The 19,596-nt window shown below is 35.8% G+C and overlaps 1 protein-coding gene across 1 annotated transcript; it reads left to right on the forward strand.

The window, feature by feature from the left end:
- Nucleotides 1-2,572: 2,572 nt before the first annotated feature.
- LOC131608217 (WUSCHEL-related homeobox 1) lies at nt 2,573-5,218 on the forward strand. Its single transcript, XM_058880137.1, has 4 exons — nt 2,573-3,163; nt 3,269-3,568; nt 3,846-3,934; nt 4,508-5,218. The coding sequence occupies exons 1-4, from the start codon at nt 2,950-2,952 to the stop codon at nt 5,033-5,035; spliced, it is 1,131 nt and encodes a 376-aa protein (XP_058736120.1). The 5' UTR covers nt 2,573-2,949; the 3' UTR covers nt 5,036-5,218.
- Nucleotides 5,219-19,596: the final 14,378 nt, after the last annotated feature.

The following is a 19,596-nucleotide window of genomic DNA, read 5'->3' on the forward strand; positions in this document are numbered from 1 at the left end:
ATACCAAACAGGTATTTTATTATCATACAAGCCTATAAACTATAAGTTCAAAATAACACTTGCCAAATAGAGCCTTAGTCTCTTTAAATAAGTCGATTTTGAACTTCTATGTTTAGAGAAAATCCAATCCAAAGAAAAGAATTCATCTTTTGTGTCCAATAAATTCGCCAAAATAGATTACTAATTCGCCGCTAAAGGAACATCAAAACAGTGTCTAAAACATTGGAAGAAAACCAAAAGCTACACAACATATGTAAGAAACCAGAAAGATTGAACTACATGATAGTAATAAAAAAAATAATAACCTAGAAATTAATTGGTACTTTTGTTCCAAAATTTTATCAAGACTTTATTCCTTTATAGGGGAAAAGTATGAAGCTGTCTGTTCTGAAATCTTGTCCCTTGGAGTGTGATTGCATCCATCATGTTTTGTCGTTGTAAAAATTGAGCCTCTCACACACTATACTCACTCTTGGGAAATACATAAATTCTCATCTTAGACTAAGACCAGTGTCACCTGATCGAATATTATTTTTTTATGAAAACAATGCAATTTATATTTATGCGTGTATAAATAGACATAGTAGTATAGTATACAATAATGTTGTTGAATATAACTAGTAGTATCAAATTTGGTTTAACTTTTAAAAACGAATCTTACCTATAATTATCCATGAATGAAAAAGCTGTTTTTGCTTTTCATATTTCTACACTGAAACATTGTATTTTGTATAGACATATAGTACTACTATAGTATGAGTATTATTGTACACTTTTTCCAATACATGTAATGTGTATGTACAAACAAAGTCTAGGAACTCACGGGTAACATTATTGTTATCTATATTCTATGGTATTATAGTGTAGCTAAAAATGAGAAAAGAAAAAAAGAATAATATTAGGTACTAATTGGTTTGATGCATGATATAGATATATATGCTAGTTATAGGGTTTGTTTTTATTATTATTTAAAAGTAGGAAAGGACTTTATGTTGTTGAAGAAGAAAACATTCCCATCCTATTCCATAAGTCTAACTTATATACTCAATCACTACCATTGACTAATATTGAAGCCTAAAAAGGATGAAAAAGTTTAAAGTTTATGGGCCATATTTTGTGACAAGTAGGTATAGTTATAGGTATATAGGTTGATGTTGGATTTGTAAGCAATTGATTAAGTGATTTTATTTATGTTTTTATCTCACTACTACTACTACATGTGTTATGTGTTTTGTATTGCATGCATAAAATCTGATAATACTAATAAATAAGAGACATACAAATAGTAGGATTCAGAATTTGCAGGTAGTAGGCCCTCCACCCAACAAAAAGCTAGAAATAATTAATCAATTATAGCTTTCAAATTCTATGCACTATAGCTCGAGAATTGAGTCATTCCATTGTAATAACCAAAGGGTTATACCTAAGAGGCAAACAAAGAGAGATAGAGAGAGAGAGGACATTGACAGTTTTGTTTATTACTTAACTACCCTCCTATATATGGCCATGTTCAATTTAATTCAATAAATGACTCTGGACCATCCATACAAGATTCCAAATCAGGTAACAGTCATTTTTTCTATATTTTCTTCTATCTCCCCCCACCTCTAATTAATTAAGGCTTATCAATTTTGAAGTTTTCACATGCAACATTTCAAGATAATATAATGTGTAAAAATTGATTAAAGAAAGTTAATGCATTTAGTCTACATACATTCCATGATGAAAGCAAGGACCAGTTCTTAAAGAGTGTAAGATGAGGGAATTCAAAATTTTGTAATAGTTAAACTGTAATCCAATAAAATCTCTACATATTTTTAAACACCTCTATATGTTTTTGTCATGATTCAATTATGCCTATATTGAAATTCCTATACAAGATTTCCAAAATTTTAAAACGACATTAGTGAAAGTTAGATTTTTTTAAAGTTAGAACATTATAATAATTTCTTTAAACCCTCCCTTATTTAAATGTTATAGTCATTGAAAATGCAACATCCGATAGAGTAACAGTTATATGCGAACAAAGATCTATCAATGTTTGATACATAAATATTTGAATAATATCGTGTTAGATGTCTGTGTCATATAAAACAATATTGTTTATGAATAACTTCAACCAACCATAATAGTAGTCTTTAGATGCGCTATGACTAAAAAATTAAGATTTTAAAAAACAGTTTGTAACCGCAAAAACGGTCACAACAAAACAGTCACACCGCAACAATTACAATCAATATTGCAATCCTTGTAATGACTAAAATTACAAAAGCTGCATTGCGACCGCAGCTGTTTTTTAAAACCATGAAAAAAAACTACCTAGGTCTTTATTCCCCAAAAAGCACACAAGCTTGTTTCATGTATTTTCTAGAGAAAGAAGACAATACTAAATACAAATACATAGAAGGTTGTAGTGTATAGAAGAGTATAGGTGAAAAAGTGAGAAGTAGTATATCCGTACACGAGTAAATAAGATAAATGTGTGCATGGAGGCAAGCAATAAAATAAAGAATGAGTGAGGAGAGAGATAGAGAGAGAGAGAGAGGGGCAGGCAGTTCGGATTTAGAATTAGTGTGAAAGGAACGAGACGTGAAGAGAACAATAAATGAGGTGATGATAACCCTCATCATCGTCACGTCGTTTTTCATTCTCTTCTCCCAATAACAATCTCCCAGAATTCCACGCTCTCTCTCTCTCTTCTCTCCCTCTAAAGCCTAGTCAACTTCATCTCTTCTTTGTCCCATATTAATCCAACACTCTCTCTCTCCCTCTCTCTCTCTTCAACAATGCTTCTTCATCAACCTATATACAAATTACCATAACAACACTCACTTCCAAACACACTTCTATATCTATCAACCATTCCTACTTTCTTATTCTAGTTTCTTTCATTCTTCTTTATATTTATAACCTTTTCTCTTATATCATTCTCACTTAAACCCTAGCATTATGTGGATGGTAGGTTACAATGAAGGTAGTGACTTCAACATGGCTGATTATCCTTTCAATGGAAGAAAACTCAGACCTCTCATTCCAAAGCCACTCACTACTACTTCCTCTTCTACTTCTTCTCCTAACAACAACATTTCAACTACTAATCCTTCCTTAAACCGCATTCATGGCACCAATGATTTCTTCACACAATATCACAACCTTCACCAAGGTATACATATGTACTACTATATATTTTTTGTTTGTATATTTTCTTTTTTTTGTTTGCATTTTTATGCATGTGATTGTAAAAGTGTTATGTTTTATTATGAATCAGTTGGAGATCAAAGCAAGAGATCAGAGTTGAACAATCCGGCCGCAGTTGTGGTGAGTTCGAGATGGAATCCAACGCCGGAACAGTTAAGAGCACTTGAAGAATTATATAGAAGAGGAACAAGAACACCATCTGCTGAACAAATCCAACAAATCACTGCACAGCTAAGAAGATTCGGAAAAATTGAAGGAAAGAATGTCTTCTATTGGTTTCAGAATCACAAAGCAAGAGAAAGACAGAAACGACGCCGTCAAATGGAATCAGCAGCTGAGTTTGATGCTTCTCTTGAAAAGAAAGACCTAGGTAAACAAAACAAGAATAAAATAATAGTTTAATTGTTTTTATTAGTCCATTATTTTACTCACTATGTGTTTGACAAAATCACTGTGAGAATGTTTCTGTTGTTATAATAGGTTTATTTTGCAAATGTAATATGAGTTTTGTTTTGTTTTGTTTTTGTTAGAGGAATATCCTTGTTATTGTATATGACATGCGTTGCTTTATCTTTTTTTTCTTATTCGTATTGTTGTTGGTTGAGATGTAAAGTTATATTCTTTTTTGTTTTTCTTTTTGTCTACAGGAGCAAGTAGGACAGTGTTTGAAGTTGAACACACCAAAAACTGGCTACCATCCACAAACTCCAGTACCAGTACTCTTCCTCTTGCAGAGGTCTTTTTTTCTACCATTATTACTCACTTCTTAATCCACTTTTATAAAGATCTGATTATTGGTAATTAGTTATATAATGAAAGATGGATATGCACAAGAATGATAAACAATAGGTATAGGTGAAAGAAAGGAGGTTAGTAGGTAAGAAAAAGAAAAGTTTTGTTGTAAGTAAATTTGTTGGGAAATGAAAAGGTCCTAAAAGCTGCATTACTTCCTTTCTGTCGGGGCTGCTGTTATGAAACTTAGCTGGGCTTTTGGGGCTTGTGCAGTAGTAGCTTTTAGGCACTCTCCATTATATATTCTTCTTTCTATGGAATTGAAAAAAACCATCCATATTCATGATGCAAAAGACAACACTCACCTTCAACACTGCTTTTATTTGACTTCACATAGACCAACATACACCTTTAAAAAAAAAAAAAAATGTACACTACTATAACTTTGATAACTTTGAGTGCATGCAGCATGCTTATTTGAAATCTGTGCATGCTCTTTTTTATTTTTTTTAACCTATGGTTTTTTTTATATTTTTTCACCTATGGTTTTATTTTAACTTTTAATTACATTCCTCAGGAATCTGCTTCAATTCAAAGGGTAGCAGCAAAAGCAGATCAGTACTCTAGAACAGATGGATGGGTCCAATTCGATGAAGCAGAAAGAAAAAATTTTATGGAAAGGAATGCCACGTGGCATATGATGCAGTTAACTTGTCCTACCTTCATAAACACTACACAATGTTACCCTAATAATTCTAATTACATCCCTTCTACAGCAACAGCTAGCATGGCCACCACCACCTCAACTACAGTAACAACTAGACTAATGGACCCAAAACTCATCAAGAGGACACATGATTTAAGCTTATTCATTTCACCTTTCCACTTAACCAGTAATAGTAGTAGAATCAACACTAGTACTCACACTCAGCATGAAGAATCTGATCAAACACTTCAACTTTTCCCAATAAGGAATGAAGGAGATAATGGAGGCAGTGATGATGTTGATCATAGCATTATTAACCAACACAAAGAGACAGAGATATCATCTTCAGCAATGAATGCACCAAACCAGTTTATTGAGTTTCTACCGTTGAAGAACTGATTAGAATATATTATATGATATAAAATAAACAAGAGTTTGGTATGCATGTCAAATGACAGGTTTGTATGTTAGGTGTTGGATTTTGTTGGAAAATAGCACTAGTTTTTATTGTTATTGATGTTATGTTTCAAGAAATTGGTGGTGTAATAGACACTGAGTTTGAATGAGGTATTTTCCTTAAAATGCATTTGGACTATGTTGGTTAGTGTTTATTATAGGGCTAATTAGAGTAACTTGATTATTATGTATACACATGTTGGTTCTGATATATGAAAAATGGGAAAGGAAGAATTAAATGAAGAATGTATAAGGAATTTGATGTGAGGGTTTGATTTTGATACATGGTATCTGAAATAGGAATAAGATGTGACAGAAATTGATGTTGAAGTAACTTGAACATGGGTGAGAGAATTGTTTTGTTCTTTTGCTGAATAATTGGAAAGAAAAATAAAATAAAATGGGGTTGAATAATGGTGTGTGTGTGTGATGCAATCAATGTTGGGGTGAAGTAAAAACTCTGAAGTCCAATTTATGACATTAAAGAAATCACATCAATGCACCAAAAGGGAACAGAAGGGGTGAATAAAAGTAAATCTATGAATTGATTGATATATCCTATGTATTGTTATTATTGTTTATTTTATTTTGAAACAAATTAGATATTATTGTTATTTTCATATATAAAACATCTTTTTGAATTTTGAATAATATGAAGTTATAAGAGATGCTTGGTGATTGAAGGTGTGGAATGTAAGAGATGCAACTCTTATGTTTAGGAGTTATAAGAGTGTATGATTTGAATCTTACTTCTTAATGTGACGAATTTAATGGTTAAAACAGGCATTAAATTGGACACTTTCTAAGATCATTGTAATTTCGAGATCTTCTAGGATGGAGGAATTCTTCTGGAGGAAGGTATTAAGATTTTGGAAAAGAACTAGAAGAATTGGACACCTTCTTAGAAGTTCTAATTTTTTTACAATAACTTCTACGAGTAGAATCATGATTTTAAATTTGAGTATGTGATCGCAATATTGCTGATGCGAAAACGGTAGTTTATGTTATCATATTGAAGTGCAATTGCGGCCGGTGTGATTTAAAATAACTTGTTTATCATTAGGAAGTGCATCACATTACTTCTTAAACAATTTTCATTAGAACTCGAAAAATCCTCAAAACTCAATTTACTGATATAATGAAAAATGATTACATGAAAAATCATTAACCACGGTAAGTGCAATCGCAACACCCACAATTATAATTGTATTTTCGACCCATGACTACAATGCGCATTACAATAACTGCAATTTAAAATCATGAATGGAACCAAATTCAGACAAAAACACCACAACCAACCACAGGAAAAAAAACTATAGGGACAAACATTGAGTTTTTTATGAAAAATTACAAGAAACTAAAACAGATGAAATAAAGGTGTGTTGATAAGAATATTATCAACAATTATTATTAAACTTAACTGTGATGATTAGGTCCTTGGAAAAGTTACATCCTTATGGTATAGAATTTGTTACATTAACTAGGGAATGATCCAACCCTTAAGACTAGGACGTGTCACACAAAGAGGCATCAATCATCATCAGGGTAAATATTACACAGCCAAAATATTCCTCATTCAAACCGTGAGTGGGGGACCATAATTCACACAACTCACTTATATTACATTCTCATTAACTTCTTCATAACTAAGGAGTATTTACAAACCCTACTAGGTCACACACACTAGCTACATCTATAGATATATGTAGCCCTAGAATTTGGCAGTACATATGAGTCAAAAAAATTTACAACCAATTAATAATCTTTATGGCTAAAACTGAAAATACTGATACGTAATCAGAATTCTGAAACACCGAAAGCATGTTAGCAAATGAGTTGTTTGTTTTATTCATTGAACTCTTTAAGGTAAAAATCAAGTTTTAAGTGGAGGAAGATTTTTTCATGCCAGATTTGTTTTGTTTTATTTTATTGATATTACCAATCACAACAAATTAGTCATGACTTATGCAGAGTTAGAGAGAGAGAGAGAAGGAGAGAGAAAGAGAGGGTTATAGCATAACATATGCAGCATAGTCAGAACTGAAAATATCTGTCGACATATAAACATATGAATGATCACGGGTTGAGTTTTTGGGTGCAATTTGACTTGCCTATAATAAATTATAATAATATGTAAACAAATATAGGTCACTTTGCCTCTGATTTATCTGTGTTATACTTCCCCTCCTATTTGGTAGTACTCTATTAGTCCCTACAACATCTATTCCACAGTATGACAAATAAAACTAAACTAGTATCCAAAGTATTCACAAATCCATAGCTTTAAACTGAATTAATAATATATTATAGAGAACATTTGCTCCTGTTGTTTTGTAAATTTATTATTACTACTATTATTATTTGATATATTTCATTTGTTGTGCAATAAGTTTAACTATGTATGATAGAAAAACTATGAAAAATAAAAAAACAAATTTAAAATATTTTTTATTATTTTTAAGAAGTACGCAAAAATAATTTAAAAATATATATAGATATATTTTTTAAATATAACAAAACTGACCCTATATTAGGGTGACAAAACGGCTCGCCCGCCCCGCCTTAAGCCCGCCAAAAAACGAGCGGGGCGGACAAGCCCGCCAAATAAAATAGGCATAAAAATCATGCCTGCCCCGCCAAGGTGACGGGTTGGCAGGCGGCGGGCTTGCCCGCCTATTTTTTAATTTATTTTTCTTTCATTTTTTAATAGATTAATAGTCTTTTTTTAGCTTTCAATTAAAATTTTCACTTATTTTTTATAATAGTTTTTTATAAAGCATCTTTTAAACAAATTTGACCTAAAAAAATATTACATACATCTACAAATAAATGTATAAAATAAAACTATCAAGAATTTGAATTAATAGAATTAGCTAAAAAAGGGCGGTCTTAAGCCGAGACGAGTTTAACGAATAGGTGAGGCAGGCTTTAGCGGGCGACGGGTTTTGACGGAGCGGACTTTGATGGGCGGCGGACCCAAAATCTCAATCCAACCCGCCATTTTTTGGCGGTGCAAAAAAAAATGTTGATGTGTATTTGTTTTTCTACGTGACAATTTTTATGACATAGCATGGCAAAGTTTCTATTTTCTTTTGCGAAATTATTTTTTAATTTGTTAATTTATTAACTAAAATAAAATTATTAAAATAAATATGTTAAATTTATTAATAGGGATTAAAATAAATTATTAGAATAAAACATATTATAAACACAGAGACGGAAGAGGAAGGAAGGAAGGAAGACGAAAAATGAAACATGAAGAAGAATGAACAAACAATGACGACACAATGAGAAAGGATGAAGACTTAGTGACAAACGGAAAAAGTAGATGATTTCGAAGTCCTTAATCTATTCCAAGTAATACCACAAATTTTTGAATCTTTATTTATCACTGTTGTGATATAATCTAAGTTGTAGCCCAAGCCCAAGTTAGTTTGGTTTAAGGTTTGTAATGTTAGTTACTTAATATACAAGTCACTTAATTATATATAAATACATATTGTAATTCAATTTCTATTATCACCTTCAATAATAACTATCCTTATTCTCTCTCTCTCTCTCTCTCTCTCTCTCTCTCTCTCTCTCTCTCTCTCTCTCTCTCTCTCTCTCTCTCTCTCTCAAGAACTGCATTTTCAAGAACTGCACGCCAGTGGTCTTGAATCGGTTTTGCTATAGAGATGAATGGTGGCGACACTATTCTCAATTCTCTTCCAACACTTAACGATAAGAATTGATCTGATGGAGCAAGCATATAAAATCCTTGTTCGGTTTCCACGAAACCTATGAAGTTATCAACAATGGCGTTCCTGAACTTGATGACAACATAACTGATGCTCATAGAGTCAGTCACAAGGATGCCAAGAAGAAAGACTGCAAGGCTGCATTTTTGTATCCAGTCGGCGGTAGATGCGACAAATTTTGATCGGATTTCTCATGCTGAATCGGCAAATGAGGCATGGGATATTCTTGTCAAGTATTATGAAAGAGGTGGGAAGGTTAAAACTGGCAAGTTGCCGACACTGCGAAGGCAGTATGAATTACTGCATATGGGTGAAGAAGAAAATATTGCAGTCGATGTCTCGAAGGTGCAGAATCTTGTCAATCTCATGAAAGGTTGTGGTGAAACCCTAAATGATAAGATGATAATTGAGAAGGTAATCCGTACATTGACCTCTCACTTTGATCACGTTATCATAGCTATTCAAGAATGTAACAATCTTGAAAATGGAAGATTTGGTTGGTTCGTCAGAGGCACATGAGATGAGGTTTGTCGAAAGGAAAAGGGTTCAAGATTCGATGCAAACACTATAGGCTCAGAAATGGAAGAAGCATGGTGGTTCCAATAAGTTCAAAGGCAGAGGACATAATACTCAGAGCAAGAAGTCTTGGTCGAACCCTAAGAAACATAAGGTTGATGATAGGGCTTCTGAATCCTCTAAAAGATCAGAGAAGGAAACTCCTATCAGAAAGACAAAGAAGAGAAAAAAATGTGTGTAGTGCTATACCTATGAAAAGTAGGGTCACTTCAGATGATTATGAAGATATGGTGGTTATGGCTACAGTTGCAGAAGACCATGTCGACTCCAAGATCTAGTTCCTCGACACAAGCTACTCGAATCACGTGACTGGTAAAAAAGTGTGGTTGGCATATTTCAACGGGTCGAAGAAGAGCAAGGTCAAAATTATAGATAATAACTCGTTGGAAGCAGAAGGTACTGACAACATAGTTATTAAAAGGAGAAATGGAGCAAAAGCACGTTGGAATAAAGTGAAACCTGCTCAGTGTTGGACAACTAATCGAAAAAGGCTTCTCAGTGGTTATGAAGGATGGAGGCTTGGAACTGTTCGAAACCCATAATAATTTGGCTCTACTAATGCCTTGAGACCATGCAGGCTGAATTTGAAATGAGCATGATGGGAGAATTAAGATTCTTTTATGGAATTCAAGTCAACAAATGCAAGGATTGAACCTATGCTCATCTGTCAAAGTATACAAAGGAGCTTCTGAAGAAGTTTAATCTTGAAGATTGCAAGATGATGATAACTTCTATGCATCCTACCTGCAATCTTAACAAGGAAGAAAGCGGCACATAGGTCGATCAAAAGTTGTATCAAGGTATGATTAGGTCCTTACGTTACCTCACTGCTTTTAGGCTTGATATTTTATACAGTGTATGCTTGTGTGCAAGATTTTAATCAGATCCTAGAGAAGCTCGCTTAACATTTACTCCCTCCGACCATAATTAGAAGTAAAGATTCTCTTTTTAGATTCATTGAATAATGAATGTATCAGGTCTACATAAAAGACCATATACATTCACTATTCAATGAACCTAAAAAGAGAATATTTGCTTATAATTAAGGCTGGAGGGAGTATTAAGAGAATCTTTATATATCTGAAAGGAATATCAAACTTAGGTCTTTATAAGAAATCCATAGATTACAAGCTGGTTGGATTTTGCGATGCTGATTATGCTAGGGATAGAAATGAAAGGAAATCCACTAGTGAGAACTGTCAGTTCATTGGTGAAAACCTAATATCCTGAGCTAGCAAAAGACAAGCAACTATTTCTTTGTCTATAACATAAGCAGAATACATCTCACCTGCTAAATGATGTACACAACTACTGTCGACAAAATATTAGCCGGAAGATTTGTTAGAACAAGATTTGTTCTGATCAATATTCTTTGTTTTGATGATAACAAGTATATGAATTTTGTATGAGATAATATGGTACTCTAATACTATGCAATTTCCATTTCAGGAATTATATAAAGAGTATGCACAAAATCAGCGCAAGAAGCACTGACTCAGAAGGTTCAGCATGCAACATCAGAACATGGTCTGGCAAGACATCAGAAGATGGTCAAGCAGAATCAGAACATGGGTCTATGGAAGCATCAGAAGAACTTGAGATCAGAAGCAGAAGCACTGAAGTTCTCACGGTATCACGCTCAGAAGCACTTCAAGGTTAGAAGACAAGAAGATGCTCTGCACCAAGCTGTTTGACTCTGATGATATTCAAACGTTGTTTACACAAACATCATATCAGAAGCAAGTACTAGACTGGCAGGCTACTCTGACTGAAAAAGGAACGTTAGAAGCTATTAAAGGCAACGTCAGTAGACACAGCGAAAACAAGGCTCGAGGTAGTTGACAAAAGAGTGAAACATTAAATGCAATGCTGTACGGAATACGCAAAGCATTAAATGCTCCCGACGGTCATCTTCTCAAGTGCCTATAAATATGAAGTTCTGATGAGAAGCAAGGTTAACACAACTTACGAATTACAACACTTGCGCATTATACAGAAACGCTGTCAAATTCAAAAGCTCTCAAACTTCATCATCAAGCTCACTACATTGCTGTTGTAATATCTTAGTGAGATTTAAGCTTAAACTTAAGAGAAAATCACAGTTGTGATAATAGCTTTATAAGAAGCATTGTAACTCTTAAAAGAATTTGTTTACATTAAGTTGTAAGAACTAGAGTGATCAGGTTGTTGATCAGTATACTCTAGCAAGTCTTAGAAGTTGTCTAAGCAGTTTGTTCCTAGAGTGATCAGGTTGTGATCAGGATACTCTAGAAGACTTAGCAGTTGTCTAAGTGGAAAACCATTGTAATCAAGTGTGATTAGTGGATTAAATCCTCAGGTGAGGTAAATCACTCCAAGGGGGTGGACTGGAGTAGTTTAGTTAACAACGAACCAGGATAAAAATCATTGTGCAAATTGTTTTTATCTTACAAGTTTTATAGCTACACTTATTCAACCCCCCCCCCCCCTTCTAAGTGTTTTGCTATCCTTCAATTGGTATCAGATCGCCGGTTCTAAGGTGCAAGCACTTAACCGTGTTTAGAAACGATTCAGGAAGAGAAAAACGCTTCAGTAAAAGATGGCTGGTGAAATTCCAACAAACACATCTACATCTACATCTGGCTCTGCTGAGCAATACAATGGAAATGGTAACAATGGTTATACTAGACCACCAGTATTTGATGGTGAAAACTTTGAATACTGGAAAGATAAACTGGAAAGTTACTTCCTTGGTCTAGATTGTGACTTATGGGATCTTCTGGTGGATGGTTACAAACATCCAGTGAACGCTACTGGCGTAAGGCTTACAAGACAAGAAATGAATGATGATCAAAAGAAGCTTTTCAAAAATCATCATAAATGTAGGACTGTTTTGCTGAATGTTATCTCTCATGCTGAGTATGAGAAGATATCTAACAGAGAAACTGCCTATGATATATATGAGTCATTGAAAATGACCCATGAAGGAAATGCTCAAGTCAAGGAGACCAAAGCTCTTGCTCTAATCCAGAAATATGAAGCCTTCAAGATGGAGGACGATGAAGATATTGAGAAGATGTTCTCAAGATTTCAAACGCTAACTGCTGGATTAAGAGTTCTGGACAAAGGCTACACCAAGGCTGATCATGTAAAGAAGATCATCAGAAGCTTACCCAGAAGATGGGGTCCAATGGTGACTGCATTCAAGATTACAAAGAATCTGAATGAGGTTTCTTTGGAAGAGCTAATCAGTGTCTTGAGAAGCCATGAGATAGAGCTGGATGCAAATGAGCCTCAGAAGAAAGGTAAGTCTATTGCATTAAAATCTAATATTAAAAAATGCACTAACGCTTTTCAGGCTGAAGAAGTAGATTCTGAAGAATCAGAATCAGAATCAGAAGAAGAAGATGAACTGTCTATGATCTCCAGAAGGGTAAACCAACTCTGGAAGAGCAAACAAAGGAAGTTCAAAAGCTTCAGAAGTTCAAAGAAGTTTGAACAAGGAGAATCTTCTGGTGGCAGAAGATCTGACAAGAAGAAGGTCGTCTGTTATGAGTGCAATGAGCCTGGACACTTCAAGAATGAATGTCCAAAACTTCAGAAGGAGAATCCCAAGAAGAAGTTTCATAAGAAGAAAGGTCTTATGGAAACATGGGATGATTCTGAATCAGAATCAGAATCAGACTCTGAAGGAGAGCAAGCCAACTTTGCACTGATGGCTACAGTGGATGATGGATTAGAATCTACATCAGAATCAGATTCTGAAGAGATATCCTTAGCAGCAAAGAAGGCAAAGCACAAAATGTCATGGTACCTGGACTCTGGGTGCTCGCGACACATGACGGGAAGAAGGTCTATGTTCCAAGACCTGGTGCTTAAGTCTGGTGGAGAAGTCAAGTTTGGAGGAGATCAGAAGGGCAAGATTATTGGCTCTGGAACCATAAGTATTGGTAACTCTCCTTCCATAACTAATGTACTTCTTGTAGAAGGATTAACACATAACTTATTGTCCATAAGTCAATTAAGTGACAATGGTTATGACATAATCTTCAATCAAAAGTCGTGCAAGGCTGTAAGTCAGAAGGATGGCTCAATCCTATTTACAGGCAAGAGAAAGAACAACATTTATAAGATTGATCTTTCAGATCTTGAGAAGCAGAAGGTGACTTGCCTTATGTCTGTTTCTGAAGAGCAATGGGTCTGGCACAGAAGATTAGGACATGTTAGTTTGAGAAAGATTTCTCAGATTAACAAACTAAATCTGGTCAGAGGTCTCCCAAATCTGAAATATAAATCAGATGCTCTTTGTGAAGCATGTCAGAAGGGCAAGTTCTCCAAACCTGCATTCAAATCTAAGAATGTTGTCTCTTCCTCAAGGCCGTTAGAACTTCTGCACATTGATCTGTTTGGACCAGTCAAAACAGCATCTGTCAGAGGGAAGAAATATGGATTAGTCATCGTAGATGATTATAGCCGCTGGACATGGGTAAAGTTCTTAAAACACAAGGATGAGTCTCATTCAGTGTTCTTTGAATTCTGCACTCAGATCCAATCTGAGAAGGAGTGTAAAATCATAAAGGTCAAAAGTGATCATGGTGGCGAATTTGAGAACAGATTCTTTGAGGAGTTCTTCAAAGAAAATGGTATTGCCCATAATTTCTCTTGCCCTAGAACTCCACAGCAAAATGGAGTTGTAGAGCGAAAGAATAGGACTCTACAAGAAATGGCCAGAACCATGATCAATGAGACAAATATGGCTAAGCACTTCTGGGCAGAAGCAATAAACACTGCATGTTATATTCAGAATAGAATCTCTATAAGACCTATTCTAAATAAGACTCCTTATGAATTGTGGAAGAACAGAAAGCCCAACATTTAATATTTTCATCCTTTTGGATGTGTGTGTTTTATTCTGAATACTAAAGATCATCTTGGTAAGTTTGATTCTAAGGCACAAAAATTTTTTCTTCTTGGATATTCTGAACGCTCTAAAGGCTACAGAGTATACAATAATGAAACATTGGTTGTAGAAGAATCAATCAATATCAGGTTTGATGATAAGCTTGGTCTTGAAAAGCCAAAGCAGTTAGAGAATTTTGCAGATATAGATATTGACATATCAGAAGTTGTAGAACCAAGAAGCAAAGCTCCAGAAGCTGAAAGTCTCAGAAGCAAAGAGTCAGAAGATCAAGTTGCTGCATCTTTAGAGAATCTCAGAATTTCTGAAGAGCCAACAGTCAGAAGATCTTCTAGACTCACCTCTGCTCACTCAGAAGATGTGATCCTTGGAAAGAAAGATGATCCCATCAGAACAAAAGCATTCCTTAAGAACAATGCAGAATGTCAATTAGGTCTTGTTTCTTTGATCGAGCCAACTTCTGTTTGTCATACCCCGAAATTTGCCCGATCAAATCTACGTCTGTTAAGTCATCAAGGGTCAAAATTAAGAGTCATGGGGTTTGACATTCCTATTGTCAAACCTGCCCTCTTATAAAGATATCCTGAGTTAAAATGTGGTTAAGGCTAGAAGGTAGTTCGGCCCAGTCATCTGGCCCGTCTATTTTTGAGGTTTTTCAGTCCATTCTCACAAATTATTCACATGTTTTATTATTTATTAATAATTGGCTTAATCATTTTGTTATTATAACTAACTATTATTATTTAGTAGTAGTTGTAATAATATTATTATTAAGATTATTATAATTATTTTCAATTATTATTGTTATTATAATTATAATATACAATTAATCAATGGATTAGTAATTTGTTTGGGTTAAAATAATAAATCAAATGATAGGCCCATTAGGTAGGCCCATTAGGTGTAGTAGAAAAAACCTAAATTGACTGATATAAAAGAAAAAGTTTGGTAAAGAGGGGGGTTTTTTTTTGGCCGCACGGAGCCCTTGTTCATACTCGCCAAATCGTGAATTTAGGTGAGGTTGCAGGTAAAGATTAAGGCGAATTCAGAGGCTATGGTGGATCAAAAACAACTCCTCGCCGCCTTCTGAAACGTTCCTAATCGTTACCGTCGGTTCAAATACTGCAAAACGCCATAGCCACGCCACGGTGTGGACTCACAGTTTCGAATTCGGATTCACTCATTCATGCAATATAAATAAAATCTGAATACATAGTTTGCTTCTTAATGATGTTTCTAATCTATCTGGATGGTTTGATTGAAGAATGAATGCAGGGATAGACTTATACCATTATTAGGGTTCGTCACCTTCAAAAGGGGCTTTCCGGGTTAGAGATGATTTTAGGCCAAATTATTGGGCACACTGAATCCGTAGCATAGTTTATAGTCGATCTGGGTTAATTTTATGTACTTATTGATGTTAATTCGCAGTTGGGACCGTGGCCATGCTATAGCAACACTAAGAAATTCGTGGCCTAAAGTACTGGTTTTCTCTGAAAAAAACTCCACGAAGGAGAAACATACTGGGCGCATCTTTTTTTAGATTCTGGATTCGTTTTACGTTTATATAATATATATGCAGGGTGTTATCTTAACAGCATAAGCTAGCTGGCGTGTTGGTAGAAGGCACTTGTATTAGGCAATATGTTTCGGGTTCGATCCCCACCAGGGGATGCTTTTTTATCTCAATAATCAGGTATTGCTTTCAGATCCTGTATGCGTGCCCCTATAGCCATACAATGCACCTTCAGCATCTGGTCGTTGGATCTCCAACGAGTAAGATCTCACGCACCTGGATTGAAGGTCCACTATGCTCATCCCTCAATGCATCACACAGGATCCTGCCCAGGTTTCTTTATTTTTTTAAATATATTATCTATGCAAATTGTTTAATTATATTAATATGCATCTAATTTAATTTTGCTAATTAGGATTAGGAAAATAAGATTAGGATTAGGTTTAGGTTTCTAACATTTTCCCGATTATTCGATTATGTCGATTGTTCGACTTAATTGATTTAATCAATTTTTAATTAATTTTAATCACAACAAGCCCTATAAAAGTTACCCACATATTAGGGTTCGCTCAATCCCATTAGCCACGTGGCCAAGGATATTAGGATTTAATTTATTATTCGTTCCGACTAAATCTATTGGTCGCAATGGTTAATAATCGATTAATTATTTAATCAAATCCAATAATTAAAATAATAATTATTTTGGTAAATGGTTTTAACCTTCTTATTGGTTATGATGATTAGCATATTTCCCCTTATCAATTCGTTATTATTTGTAATCGAAACTATCAGTTATGAGGGGTAACGATAAATTAATAAACTAATAATTAAAATACATCAATTTGCTAAAAGTGATAATCGAATCAATCGATTAGAATTGCCAGCAATCCTTTACTAATCTCTTAACTATGGCAATCGAATCTATTGATCGTCGCGGTTAATAGTGCCATATTAAATCAGGGTTGTACGCCCAAATCTAAAATATTCAAAACACGTCAAAACAAACTACGGATTTTCATCCTTATTCAAAACTACGATAGGCCATTCAAAAAGCTTTCAAACCTTCAAATCAAATTTCAACTCTAAGGCGTACAATCCTGTGCCCGAACTACGTTGACTCTGATTCTCCCTAAGGAGATACGTAGGCACTTGGCAACAAGGCGAGTCCCCCTCCCTAAAATCTCAATTTTTCCCCTATTCACTTCCTTAGCTATAAACCTTAATTTTAGCCATAAACCTTTATCTTTAGAACAAACCTTAGGAAAGGGTTGAGGGTGCCTAACACCTTCCCTTGACCTGAATATAGTATCTAACCCTGATCTCTATACTGCGTAGGGTTTCCTATTCGCCCTTCAGAATAGGTGGCGACTCTCTAAGTTATAATTTTTAGGCAGGTTGCTACAGCTGGCGACTCTGCTGGAGACAAACCATTAGGTTAATTATTATGCTCCTAAGGCTTGAGAGGGTTTAGGTTTATGGCGCATCTTTAGGGTTTGGCAAGTCTGCCATTTTTAGGGTTTGGAGGGAGGTTTATCTTTATAATAAATATTTAAATGTTTGTTTATTTGTTTATTGTTTTTGGTTTTTTATTAAATGTTATTTGATTGTACATTATATGCACTGTTGGTTATTTTTATGTCGGTTAAACCTTAAGTGTGGGGGTTAACTTTGAGACCAAAAGGGGACATGAATCGCCTTACGAGTCTCACTGATAACTCCACTCGGAGTGGGTTAGGTATTTGGAAAGGTCCGAAACGAAGCTTGACTTTGTGGAGGGCTGGACTGGATACTTAGCTGATCTCTCCGGGAACCTACCCCAAAAATTTGAACCTCATGGATAAAATGAGTTGTTCCAAAATCCGAAGAGACGAAAAAGTCTCGGAGGCTACGAACGACCCCATGAGACCTTCTAGAACCCCCCTATAAAAAGGTTGGCTCCCAAGAGCCGCTACGTCGAACCTATGAACCTAGGACTTTTGTGCCGCTGTGCTCTTTATATGTTTGCAATTTATATACTTCGAATATCTATGCGTTTCAATTTTGCAGGTGTCCCTACGTGGTCCCTAGCATATAGGGGCTCTAATTTCTGAAGACCATGCCTTTCCCACGAAGGATATCACCGCCTATACATTCCCTAGCCTGTAGGGATCTTATTTTTATATCCTTGTATTCTTGCAAATACGTGTCCTTCCCATGAAGGACATCTTCGCTTACGCATGTCAATTGGCTTCTCGATAGCCATGAGACTAAGTGACTGTCATGAACGGTCACTCCGCGCCCGCATCTACGTGGTCTCTAGATTGTAGGGACTTTACTTTTATATCCTTGTATCTACAACGACGCGTCCTTCCCACGAAGGACATTTCCATTAACGCATGTCAATTGGCCCCTCGATGGCCATGCAATCTAGTGACTGTCTCGAACGGTCACCTCGTGCCTACACCTACGCACTCCCTAGCCTATAGGGATTTTCTTTCACGCTCGTGTGTTTTCACGACGACGCGTCCTTCCCCGAAGGACAACTTCATTAGCATGCGTTTGATTGGCCTCTCGATGGCCATGAAATCTAGTGACCGTCCTGAACGGTCACTCCATGCGCAGTCCCGCGCACCCTCTAACTTGTAGGGTTTGGATCTCCATTTACACATCACATCCCTAGCCTGTAGGGATTGCTCTTCGTCCATATCGTCCTTAGATAGGTTGTGTTCCGCATAGAGAACCTTCCCACGAGGGACAAATTCATTGGTACACATTGATTGGCCTCTCGATGACCATGAGATTTAGTGACTGTCTTGAACGGTCACTAGCCGCTATCTTCTGCATACTCTCGAATCCAAGGGATTTCCCTTAGCGTGTCATAACATTTACCCTGCAAAGATGCCAAGAGGGTCTAATGTCACCTCTAAGGCTATCCCTAGGATCATAGGTTACACGTCTGCATTGCATACACGGAGTTACAATATAAGGAGTCTTTCGCTTACGCGTGCATTTGCATTTTCATGCATTCATACATTCACATTTGCATTTCTATCTTCGCCCGCATCCATACCAACCGTGCTAGCCGGTTTCCCGAAACTCGCCAAAAAATCAAAGGAAAAAAAAAACTATGGAGAAAGGAGAATAAAAGATCTTGGTCTTGCTAAAAAAAGGGGGACGTCTTTTACCGTGCCAGCCACGTGTCCATGCCTTGGCTTAACAGGATTATAAATACAATAAAGGTTTTCATCGAGCAAGGACCAGTTCAACAAAGAGTTCCCTCATAGATACACTCAAGATGTATCTAGTCATAAAGGGGTTCATCTTAGAACATATCAAACTTTCGAGGACGCTCTACGATAACCCGGGGGCAAGGATTAGTCCAATTGGGGCAAAGTCCTGAACAAAGATGCGTAAATACGATGGAGAGAAGGCGACGTGTGTTAACTCCACACCAAGGGGCAAAAGGGTCATAGGTTCTCTCTATCAATCCACAAACTCTGGAGGTTGCAAACGGTGTGGTGCTATCCGTAGGAAAAGCAAAAGAGGTTTAGTCAAAGGAAACTCATGAAGTTCCGATACGACGAAAACCCACCGCTAACGATTTATTCCCGCCAGGTTTGACATGTCCAAAGAAAATTCGAGGTTGCCCTCACTTCTACAAGTTTAAGAATCTAAGGAGTGAAACAAGGTCAGTGGATCTACAAAGGAGATTATCCCTAGGATCAATAGGTGTTTACCGTGCTCACAATTTCAACCCTTACGACCGCTAAGTGTTACTCAAGATAATAGTTGTACC

Source organism: Vicia villosa, linkage group LG5, assembly GCF_029867415.1.
Source record: "Vicia villosa cultivar HV-30 ecotype Madison, WI linkage group LG5, Vvil1.0, whole genome shotgun sequence".
NCBI classification, from domain to species: Eukaryota; Viridiplantae; Streptophyta; class Magnoliopsida; order Fabales; family Fabaceae; genus Vicia; species Vicia villosa.

Bases quoted from the DNA above. Each gene is read 5' to 3' on its own strand.
- LOC131608217 (XM_058880137.1), top strand. From the start codon at position 2,950: ATGTGGATGGTAGGTTACAATGAAGGTAGTGACTTCAACATGGCTGAT. The intron at 3,569-3,845 runs GTAAACAAAACA...TTTTGTCTACAG, and splicing joins TCTTGAAAAGAAAGACCTAG to GAGCAAGTAGGACAGTGTTT. The intron at 3,935-4,507 runs GTCTTTTTTTCT...TACATTCCTCAG, and splicing joins GTACTCTTCCTCTTGCAGAG to GAATCTGCTTCAATTCAAAG.